General features: G+C 30.6%; 1 protein-coding gene across 4 annotated transcripts in view; it reads left to right on the top strand.

Moving 5' to 3' along the window:
* BHD (folliculin) overlaps nucleotides 1-12,393 on the top strand; it is a 50,388-nt gene extending 37,995 nt beyond the window's left edge. For 3 of the 4 annotated variants that reach the window (XM_075369381.1, XM_075369379.1, XM_075369382.1), the window contains 2 exons: nucleotides 3,516-3,618; nucleotides 10,923-11,064. In XM_075369381.1, the coding sequence (XP_075225496.1) occupies nucleotides 3,516-3,618; nucleotides 10,923-11,040 (221 nt within the window). In that variant the 3' untranslated portion in view covers nucleotides 11,041-11,064. Of the gene's footprint in view, nucleotides 1-3,515; nucleotides 3,619-10,922; nucleotides 11,065-12,266 lie in introns of those variants that run through there. The other variant, XM_075369380.1, reaches the window with a different exon arrangement.
* The last annotated feature ends 363 nt before the right edge of the window (nucleotides 12,394-12,756 follow it).

The raw sequence follows: 12,756 nt of genomic DNA, 5'->3' as shown, positions 1-12,756 counted from the left end.
AAACCATTGTAATAGCAATGATGAAGATATTGGATCATGGTTTTGAAAAGAACAACGTTATAAAAACATTATTTATATTATTGAGATTTACCAAATATATATAATTAAGAAATTTAAAGAACAGATAAAACAAACAAATAAAATATTTTATTCTGATCAGTACATAATAATATTTATTAATAGATCATTTTAATAAATTATAGATATAAAAACATAAATTATAAGATAAAAAATAGATGTGATTAAAGCCATGTTATTTATATAATATAAACACATTAAATAATGTAAATACATTAAATATAAAAATAATTTTCAATTAGGAGTATTAATAATTATTTTGGGGACATATTTATGTAAACGTTGAAGAGGATGCAGAAAATTCAGGGTTCTTTTTTTAAATTTCTATTTATTATTATTTAAAAATTCATCCAGAGTAACATTATTTCTGTAAAAAAAAAAATATTTAAATTTTATTTAAAATAAATTGGACTTGAGGTTAAATATTTTTTTAAATATTTCAGTAATTTATTAAGAATGGCAACACAAGCATAATAATGCCCATTCTCATAAGCTGAAGTGTTGTGTTGAGTTATGTATAAAAACAGTTGTTTTCTCTTTTGATAGAGGTGAATTTTTTTTTTAATAATAAGTAACTATACTTTTTACTAAAAATGACATATTCAGTAATCTGTTGGTTATCCTATATACATTTTTTACAATTGTCAAATTTCATTTTGTAAGTGCCACTATAATTACAGTTATTTATTGTTAAAATATAATTAACTATTTTTTCAATTTAGTAAAAATACTTCATTTTCATAAAATTAAATATTTTAATTAATATTTTTTTATTTATTTACTCTATTAAGGTTGATATTTAATTATTTTATTCATGACCATAGTATATCAAACCTTATTGATTTATTAGCCCTATTAACTTACAGTAGGTCTAATTACTAAATTATGTTAACATTATTATTTCTCAAGATCAGAAAACGTGCACATCAGTAAGTAAAGAATTTTTTTTAATACCATATAGTTTATCTAATCTCCTATTAATTGGAAACAGTACGTAAGGTTTATCCTTAAAATTCCCATACTTTTTGAATTGTATGACAAATATCACTATATAACAGAATGTGTAATAGTGCCATAACTTAGTGACAAGATTTGGTAGCAGCCTGGTGAATACCACAATATAATTTTGTTTATTCAACATACTATGCATGTTTGTGTCAAGTATTATATCGCGCAATTCATTTAGAATGAGTGATTTTCACAAGCAACATATTAATATGAAACTTTTTGTTAAGTTGGGAAAATTCTTTACAGAAAAATTTGCAATGTTAGAAACTGCATTTGGAAATAAGACATAAGGCGGACTCAAACATATGAGTGATGGAAATGTTTCAAAGATTACCAAACTTCAAAAGTGACAGATTTCACTTTCAAAATCCTCGTTGACAGATCATCAATATCCAAAACTGAAGAAATTGTTGCAGAAATTAAGGAATTCATTCACTCTAATCACTTTGTAACTAGTTTGTGAGATAGTTGAAGAAGCAAACATCTCATAAAATTTGCTGTGAAATTATTTTGCAAAATTTAGGTATAAGTTGAGTTCCAGCAAATTTGTGCCTCACCTTTTGATTGACAAGCAAAAATAGAATCGAATTGATGAAAAAAAATTGTATTGGAGATATTTTTAAAAAATAACCATTACTAGAGATGAGAAATGGGTGCATGGATCTGATGTTGAAATTAAAGCTCATTCATCACAATAGATGAATTAAAAAAAAGCAAGAGAAGTGCAATCAACTTAAAAGTCATGCTGACAACTTTTTTTTACTATGGGTGTTGCTCAACATGAATTTCTTCCAAAAGGCGAGACATTGAATAAAAAGTATTATCTTGAAATGGTGAAATGTCTTCATGAGGCAGTCAGAAAAAAAAGGCCTGATGCTTGGAAGTCAAACTGGATTCTCTATGTTGATGTGTCTGTGTAGAAATTGCTAATTATCAGTCAAGTTTTGGTGAAAGATGAGATAAGAGTCATTCCAGATCCCTGTAATTCATTTAATATAGCATCAGTGCACTTTACCCCAAATTAAAACTAAAGTTGAAAGGTTGGCATTTTCAATCTATGACCTCAAAAGAAAATTCACTAGCAAAACTATGTAGTATCTCAAATGAAGAGTTCCAGAAATGTTTCAAAGAATGGAAGAAATCTTAGGAGTGGTGTATTAAAAGTGGAGACTACTACTTTGAAGGTAACAAGAATAAATTGAATAGTTTCTAAAGTAATCAGAACATTTTTTATTTAAAAAATTTTAGGAATTTTATAAACAAACCTTGTGTATAATGCATTATTTCTAAACAGAAGGGATGTATTAATTTGTTTTTCATTATTTGGTTCAGTATTTCTTGTAACTGATGTATGCAAGGTGATGCACTAGTCAAGAGTTATTTTCTTTGAGAGTAATGATATTAAATATACAGCCAGTTTGTAGTGAAAGAACAAATGTGTAACTTAAAGAGCTTTACGGCTTTTCAGTGAATTTGGCATATTGATATATAAAAATATTTTTAGGTCAATGAATAAAACAACAGGAAACACTTCACTCCTCTCTTTCCTTATTAAGTTTGGCATTAAATGCTCTTTTTTGAGAATGATTATACCGGTTTTCAGGAGTGACTTGTATTTCATTGGTCCTGAACTGAACTAATAAAAAATTATCTTGATGGATAGATTTTCCTTTTGGCTTTCTCCTTTATCTTATCTGTGATCATTTCTTCCTCCATCCTCGGTTCTATAGCCTATTAGGTTCTCCACGCTTTGAATCCTAAAGAGCCACCGCACTCTTGATATCTGATTGAGGGACTGTCTATAAATCAACTTAGAAACTTTGTTTTATGTCCAGTTTCTTGCAAAACATAGCTATCAAATAACTCAGGCTAACCTCCATTTCAGTGACCAATTTCATTTCAGATCACCTTCAGCCTTTTTATTTATGGCACCTGATATACAAACATTTATCTTAAATAGTTTCTGACACATTCTCTTCAGAGATCTATTTTAACCTAATGTGTAAAATATGTATAGTATTATAAATATGTGTTTTATAAAATATTAAATATATTATTAGCATAAAATTATTTAAAAATATTAGGGAAAATTGCTTTAATTTTAAACACAAGCTATCTAAATGATTATTTTGCTTGAAAGGAAGGCAAAAAACATAAAATTGCTATGAATATAAAAACAAAATGAAAATGTCATATGTATTCTAATAGTTAGCTAAAGTTCAATGAGACACCATGTGAGATTTTTTTTTATAAAAAAAAAAATTCCATTGTAAAACACAGCAGATAGGTATCTACGCAGTAAAAGTAGATAATTAAAAAAGTCTGTCTTCACTGGTTGTCTGCATTGATTTTTTAATTAAACATAATTTTATTTATGTGATTGTCATAAATCTAATTGCTAACACATTGTTAAACTATTTTAATTACAGATCCGACTTTGTTGGTGAAACTGCTAAAAGCTCTTGATAACCAATCTTTGAACAATAAAACTCTTGCCTACTACCTGGTTGCTTTAAAACAGGAATGGATAAAGTAAGTTCATTGTAATACATATTTTTTGTCTGCAACTTTATGTTGCATTTTATTTACCATGATTTGTCTAACAAAGAAAGTAACCAAGTTAAAGCTGTTATGATTTTGACACACAATTATTAAAAAAATCTATTAACAAATTAAAGCCTTTTTTTTTCTACTTATTAACAAGGTTTACGCATTTAATCTGTCCCTCTAGTCCTAATATTAATACTTCTATTTCTATTACTTAATGGAATATCTCCAAATGTATCAAGCCATCTTCTCTGAACATATGTATCTTGAACCAGCAACATAATATATTAACTGAAATGTAATCAATATATGTTCCCTGAGTGTTCCACGTGTATATGTGTCCCAGTTTTTTCTTAAAGAAGAGGGTGTTGTCTTCAGGCAATTGTACGCAGCAAATTCCAGCAGCTATTGTTTTATTTCATTGCTGACTTTTATGATTATTTTTAAATTTCTATGAAATACTTGTAAAAAGGTTTTAAACATAATCAATTCTATTAATTGCTTTATAACTAATCTCTTTCCCATTTTTTCCCTAATTTGGGCGATTGGTTTTTTTTTAGTTGTAGACCATTTTTTAAGTAATGCCAATTTCAGTCTGGAATATTTACTTAAAAAATTAAAAATCTAGTTTATTTATTTTGATTATTTGTTTGTTGAAAATGTATTTAGTATTTGAATTAACCTTTATTTTGACAGAGATAAAGTGATAATTAAAAATATATATATATATTAAATTTACTTATACATACATATAACTGCTGTGGAGAGGAAAGTACTGGAAAAATCACATGGCAGCATTCACTAAATGGATGCAGTATATAATATAAGACATCATTGGTTTATCAGTTTACTGCAAAAATTACCATATATTGCTTAACAAAAATAAATCATTTGCACTTATTAATGGTTGTTTTCTTACTCTTCATGTTTTCTTGCTTAGCTTGTCAAAATGAACATAAACAGGATTTTTAACTTTTAAAAATAACCATATCTGATTGATATAGCTGTTTTTTTTTTTTTTAAGATAAGCTGATAATTTAAAAAGTGATCTAAAAAAAGTCAAAGTAGGTGGGGAAAATGATAACAAATAATCATTAATTAGACAGTTAATAAAACATTTAGAATTTTTTAGATCTAGTGTGGAGTGTGGTATGTTGTTAAACTAAAGGAAAGGTTGATCAAACTTATTAATATAATTTTTTTGAAGCAAAGCTTCTTAGTGCAGGCTAAGGGATGGGTAGTCAACTGAGGAAAAAACAAGCATCATGTAACAGCATCACACACTAGCTGATTCCCCCATTATGCCTACCACATGCTATATGTAGATACTAACATGCATATTGGGTAATCTCTCTCTCTCGTTCTCCCTCTCATACTTTTATATATGGCATGCATATGCATATTTGTGTGAAGTAAATATGTAAATAAATATTATTCAGTAATAAAAAATTTTATCATTTGTATATATTGCCTATACGTTATTTTGCACCATTAATAATTCATATAATATTGTGTAAGAAGCTTCACTTCTATCGAGTGTCCACACACTGACGTACTCATTTTATTTGTTTTTTTTCTATTCTTTGAAAAGAAGTTTACATCAGTCTATATATATATGTGCAGGTATGGTTGTCTGGACCCAAAGAAACAATTTTTGTTTGTTTTATATTTTCTTATTTTTCCTGCATTTATTTGTTCTGAATCTTCTATATTTCCTATTATATTAAATTAACTCATCTGATTTGACAGGATAACTTTATCTTGATTCAGGATGATATTCTGATTCTAGTTACCCTTATAGTTTTTGAAGTCTACTCTGTTTAAAATTAACCTCTTTTAAATTTCATATTGAATATTTTGTCAGCAAATCAGTATGCATCATATTACTAGTTTTTTTTTTTCATTTTTGGATGAATAATAATACTGTTTCTTTGTTGATTGTAAAAGTAAAGTGTCTAATTTGTGTTCCATGTATATTTCTCTGTTTAAAAATAAACCTCTTTAAATTTAAAAAAATGTTTGTAAAATTAAAAAAATATTATTTGTAGATCTCTAACAATCATGTAGAGCTATTAAAGAAAGTTATTTTAAAATAAGAAAATAATTATAATAATACATTGCATGAGAATTATTTAAATGGTCAGAATTAATTCTTTGTAGGATTACCAACAAAGAAAAATGTAGGTTCAGGAAATGGTTTAAACAATTTTGAATGTGCCTAACAATAATTTGATTCTTGTTTTTGTAAGATTCTACCAAAACCCTGTTTCTGTACTCATCTTAATATTTCTTCATTTTAAACTTCATTAATCTACTAATTCCCAAAATTTTATTTTTTTAATAACCTATACGTTTTCTTTCACATTTCTTTGTTGTAAAGCAATACTGCTTTACACTCTGTATACGAGTGGCTACAAATGAATTAAATATTACTTTTGATGGTTTATAAAAAATTTAACTTTTTCATGAAAAAAGAAAACAATAACTGATGTGGTTTTACAAGGAAAGCTTTTAAGTTGTTAGACTTGTTATTGTTGACATCAGTGTTGATTATTGTGTTGCAATTATGATAATATTCATAAATATTTTAGAAAACAGGAAGTTTGCATAAAAAGAAGTTTCTGGATGGCCTTTCATATGATCATGTTGATCGTGTTCATATCTCGAACCTATGTAGATAAACCAACTATAATTATGAAGGTGAACCGACTACTGTGTATGTATGTTGGTAAACCAACTAGTTCAGTAAGATAGAATTACAAATTCTCATCTGATTCTGAAATATTTTGCAGAAGCAGTTGAAAATTATGCCTTATAAGTGATAATTAGTACAGAATTAAAGTGATGATGTAAAGCCTTACATAAAGATTTCTCTGTAGACATGCAGGAATGTGTTGATGAAGAAGGTAGTTTTTGTGATGAGTGTAAGTGTCACATTAAAGGAAGGGTCAGTAGACACAAATTACAAATATGGAAAACAGAAAAAGCCCTAGAAAAGAAGTACAGGCCAATCTTTTTTTACAAACTCATAGTAATCGGAAGATTTTATTGTGATATATTAAATGGATGGTTAATGCTTAACTCGAAGAAACGACTAGATCATCATTCTCATATAAGATGGAGCTTTGCCTTGCTGGTACATAGAAGTTTAAAATAATCTAAACCCCTTGCAAGATGTTGGATTGATAGTGTAATGATGAAAACATAGCATTGATATTTTGGCCAACAAAAGACACAGTTTTTGTACTTCCCTTCCTTTTGATATAAATGACTTAAATATCACCACTGCTGTTGCTAGTGTTGAATGATATATGCTTTCATTTATTTAAGAATTAAAAATGAATTAGACTACCATGTTGATATCTTTTGTGTGGCTTACAGTGCACACAAAGAACCATTATGGAAATGCATTTCAAAAGATTTCTTGTAAAACCATGTAAATAATAATCCCAGTGTTTGAAAAATACAAGGGCTGTTTTTTTTCAACCTTCAATGGCTATAAAAAAAAAATACACATTGACATAACAAAATTATTTTATTACTAAAAGTTGAATAGTAACTAACTATTTTCTACATATTCACCAAAACAATTGAGGCATTTGTCATATTGTGACACCAGATTTCCGATGCCCTCTTCAAGAAGTTTGCCGCCAGTGAGATAAGGTACGTCTCCACAGACTTCTGAAGTTTTTTCTGGGTGGCAAAGAGTTGTCCACCCAACCTTGCCTTCAATTCTTGAAATAGGTGGAAATTGCTAGGTGCTAGATCTGGACTAAACGGTGGATGGTCAAAACTTCCAACTTGAATTGTTTGAGAAGGTCTTGTGTCACATTGGCACACTGCAGTCATACTACAGTACTATGGTAGCAATATAATCTGAATAGAAAAGCGAATAAAAATTGACCAATGAACAAGGCTTATCCTCCTCCGTGTCTCAGATTACAGTTATTATATAATGCCATTGCAGGTTACTATCGTAATAATATAATCTGAATAGAAAAGCCGATAAAAATTAGATCAATGAACAAGACTTGTCCTCTTCTGTATTTCAGAATACAGTTATCATTTAACGCCCCCGCCCGGTACTACGGTAACAATATAATCTAAATAGAAAAGCCGATAAAAATTAGGCCAATGAACAAGACTTTTCCTCTTCCGTGTCTCAGATTACAGTTATCATTTAATGCCCTGGCCGGTTACTAGGGTTACAGTAATAATCTGAATAGAAAAGCCGATAAAAATTAGAACAGTGAACAAGTCTTGTCCTCCACCATATTTCAGATTACAGTTTTTATTTAACGCCCTTGCAGGTTAGTACGGTATATATTCAGAATAGAAACGCAGATAAAAATTAAACCAATGAACAAGACTTGTCCATGTCCGTATCTCAGATTATAGCTATCATTTAACGCCCTGGCCGGTTATCACAGTAACAATATAATCTGAATAGAAGGGCCGATAAAAATTAGACCAATGAATAAGATTTCTCCTCTTCCGTATCTCAGATTACAGTTATATTTAACGCCCTCGCAGGTTACTACAGTAACAATATATTCAGAATAGAAAAGCCTATAAAAATTAGACCTATGAACAAGACTTATCCTCTTCCGTATCTCAGATTACAGTTACTGTATAACGCCACCGCAGGTTACTACAGTAACAATATAATCTGAATAGAAAAGCCGGTAAAAATTAGACCAAGTTCATTAGCTATTCCGATTTTTTAAAACTTTTCCTTATTTTTTCTTGGAAATACCTTCCCAAGCATCTTTTATCCAAACACAAATCTGGTTAAAACCTGGGAGTTTGATTCTTCCTGTAGGCGTGAGAAAGAAATCTTCATCAGCCATCCATTTACTGTACAGTTGTTTTAATGCAGATTTAAACGGTGTTTTAATGTAGACATCTAGTGGTTGCAATAGATATGTCAATCCGCCTGGAATTATTACTTGGTCTGTCATACCCTTTTTTAAAATGTACTTCACTACATCAGTCATTTGCCCCCCGATAACTATCCATTACTAGCATATCGGTATTTTTTTTATTAAGTAAATCTCCTGATCGCTTTTGCCATACACACCAGATCCAATCTAAAATTAAGGTTTCGTCCATCCAACCCGATTCCTGTGCTCTGGTAATAACTCCATTTACCTGTACGGTAGGAAGAGTTTTTCTTTTAAAAACAATGTACAGAGGTAATTTTGGTCCATCAGAAGTGATGCAAAACATAACACTACACCTTTGTTTTTCATTACCACCAGTGCGAATCGTAACAGTTTTTTCACCTTTTTTTTAACGTTATAATGTTTTTTAACGTTTTTGTCAAATGGCATTTCAAAATATATACGGGGTTTTGATCAGCGTTTCCTATTAGAGAAGGCAAATAGCCTTTATCTTTTCTAAGATTTATTACGAAGTTGTGAAAATGTAATATTTTTTGTTCATAAGCATCTGGAAGTCAAGAAACGGTTGATTTTTGTCTTATTGACAAATTATTTCGTTAAAAAATCGTATTATCCATCCACAGCTTGCTTTTTAAAATCAACTTTATTCAATGATTTAGCGATTTCACGAGTATATGATTGACACATTTCTGTCGTGACAGCATAACCGCATTTCCTTTTTTCCATAAAAAAGACATACAATTTTATTTCTATGTTTGTGTATTTTGGTTTTAAGCCACGAAAAGCCCTTTTATTACCAGTGACTTTCACAAAAAGTTGTTTCTTCTTACGCCAGTCTCGAATGCAACTTTCATCTACGTCAAAATTTCTTCCTGCCGCCCGATTTCAAATTTTTTCAACCTCTTCTACAGTATAACGCGCAGTTTTCCATTTACTGTAAAAGATCGTAGACTGTAAATCACCGTATTAAACTTTACAAGATAAACAGATAAAATGCACATAACCGTCCACATATACAAACAGTACAATGACTGTGGCGAATAGACAAGATGACGATGGGTAAGTGATACTGAAATTGTAGTGTCATAAAAACCAGATGCAGCCTACACAGAATGAATAAGTTTTATAAAAATACCAAAACTTCTTTCCTATTGACCATATGAACAGGATGTTAATAATTAAGGATCTATTCTGTATAAGCGGCATTCGGTATTGATAAATGAAAGCCTAATGTTAATGTATTTATGTGATTGAATTTAGGTACTTCTAAGAAAACGTTTACTTTACATAAATTATCCTGGCCAAAGGCTATGTTTCAAGTTAGCCCCGCACCCTTATTTTATTCTCAAATTCAAAGAAAAAAGGTGACGGGGGTACTCGAATAAATACGGTACTTTACATGAATAAGAAGAAGGCAGTTAGTTAGTTTCTTTATTTATAAAATAAAGAGGAAATGATACATGAGTCTGAACACAGTTCTTTGGTTTCTGGATTGTCATAGTGGATCCAAGTCTCATCACCAGTAACGATAGACTTTAAAAACTCTTCCCCCTCATTATCATAACGCGTGAGAAACATTAAGGCTGATGCCATTCGCTGCATTTTGTGATTGTCACTCAACATTTTTGGGACCCAACTTGCACACAGTTTTCAGTATCCTAGGTCTTTAGTTACTATGGTGTACAGAGAAGACTGAAATTTCTGGGATTTTTGCAGAAAGTTCACTTACAGTAAACCTCTATTTGTCGTTGACTAAATCATCAGCATGCTCAACCAGGCGTACAGTAGCGACAGACTTGAGCGTTCTTACCTACCATTATGGACGTCCATTCGTCCTTTAAATTTCCTACACTACTAACACTCATAAAGTTTTCACCATACACTAGGCTCATCCTTTGATAGATTTCAGCAGCACTACATCCTTCTGCTTGCAGAAAACGTATCACACTTCGCAACTTACACTTGGCGAGAGCATCGATCTAAGCGGCCATGTTCAATTTCCCATAGCTTGGGTCAGACTGTTGCAATGGAGTTGGCAATGGCAAAGGTTGTGGTGGGGAGTGGGTGCAGTGTAATTGCACGATACAGACCTGACTCCTGCCTATCTCTTGTTTACCTGATGCATGATCATAAGTTGAAAAAAAAACAGCCTTTGTACATTTTTTTTACAAACATAGAAAGTGTTTTTTTAATTTGTAATCACCTAGTACTTTTTCCAAATGCTTTTAATAGTTCCTTTCAATTCCTAAATCTTATCTTTGATATTTATTTGCTTCTTTCCTACACAAAATTTCTTCTACTTATGTTTTAGATACCTTTTTTCTTTATAAATCTTAAGTTATTAATTTTTTTATGTTGATGCCATTAACATATGTTTTGTTTCAGCATTTCTGCATTGCTATATAGGACACAGGCTGAAAATTCATCAGCTCTTTTAATGGCATTAGGTGTTCAAGAACAAGATAAAGTATTACTTAAATTTTGGTCAAATGTAAATAAATAGTTACAATAAACTAGTTGTGTTTTATACAGTTTCCTTTATTTCTCATTGTTATTTGCAAATTATTAAACAATAACAGGATTTATATATCCTCGGTTAGCAACAGTGGTTTATCCTTAAATTTATAGGAGTTGCTCTCAACAAATATCCGTCATCGAACAAGTATATGTAGTATAATAATTTCTCTTATTTATTTTTTAAAGTAAAATTATCGTTCCAAATGTTAATTAAAATACAACAGTGGATTTTCTTGGCATATATTACATATTAAACATATGATCCCCTAGGGATAAACACCCTCTAAATACCCCCTCTGTACCTAGCCCTGATGGGTTTTATCGGAGGTCATCTTTAAAACCTCTGGATATGGCATCTCTCAGTCGCCTAGGCCTAAGATGCCACCGATGCAAATGCCACAAGTAACATTCCCATCGGTGTAACTTACGAAAAATAACAAAACACATCTCTAGTCTCAAGCAAAATTGTAAACTATAGTCAAAGAAACTGAATCACCTACCTACCTGAAAGGTAAAATGAGTTCACATGTGATACAAATGTGGAAAAACACAAAAATAAAACTAATAACAAAACAATCAAAATGATATAACGCTAACAAAACAAAAACAACACTAACAAGAAATTGTAAAAAACAAAGCACACAGGAACAAGATCAAGCAGCACCCTAGATTACTACCTCTGCAATCCGTTCCCTAGCGAAATAGTGCAGAAATTCTGCAACCCCTGACCATTCAGCATGGTCCTTCCAGTTTTGACTGATGTCAAGAATTGCTCTGACGGAATCCAGTTGACAAATTACTGCAGTGTGCTCCATATCATATTTGGCGCACTCATACGACACATGGAAGGCAATTCCTGCACCCTACTCTGCAGGTAAAGACCCAAATCCACCAGGCCTAGCCTAGCCAATCTACCCCTGAAGGCCCCATGACTGGTAAGAAATTGAGTTACGTACTTGTTACGGGAAACCCATGAGGTGCCACGCATTATCTAAAGAGGCTTTAGATAATTATAGTGTAATGATTCTGCATTCTTCTTAATTATATATACAACAAATTTAAAAACAATACAATTTAGTAAAACCTGAAAAAAGTTTTCAGTTGAGCTTCTTTACATTATTTAAACTTCAACCTATGTTTCATCTATTGAACTGTAATCAGAAGAATAAAATTTCTCTTGAATACATTTTATAATTAATATTTTGGTTTTAGAATCTCTCCCTGACCATTATGCAGTCTGTGTGATACTTTTCCATATGTCCTAATTCAGCAATTCTCAACCTGTGGAAATCGCAGTGATGCGAAAGGGGCATCGCAAAGTTAGCCTACAGCTTTACACATAAACAATAATGAAATCATTTTGTAAGAAAAAGTCATTTATTATAAATATTTTACTTACATTTATAAGTACTCATGTAAAGAAAATAAATTAATGAGATGGTTGTGTTTGATCTTTATTTAAAAATTTCTCCATATGTGGATCTATGTTAGAAACATACAAAAGCAAATTGTTTTCAAATTATAAAAGAAAATTCCTATATTTAGTTTTTACAGCAACCTTAGATGAAAAACACTTTGCAGAGGTAAGATGTGGCAAAAGAGATTAATATTTTCAATGCTTCTGTGACTAAATTTCCATATTCTCTTCGATGAGCAAGTCAAAACATATCTAAATCTTCAGATGTGAATTGTAGTTGTAATG

This window comes from Lycorma delicatula, chromosome 6 (assembly GCF_047948215.1).
Source record: "Lycorma delicatula isolate Av1 chromosome 6, ASM4794821v1, whole genome shotgun sequence".
Classification (NCBI taxonomy): Eukaryota; Metazoa; Arthropoda; class Insecta; order Hemiptera; family Fulgoridae; genus Lycorma; species Lycorma delicatula.
This window is presented reverse-complemented; position numbering and strand designations above follow the sequence as displayed.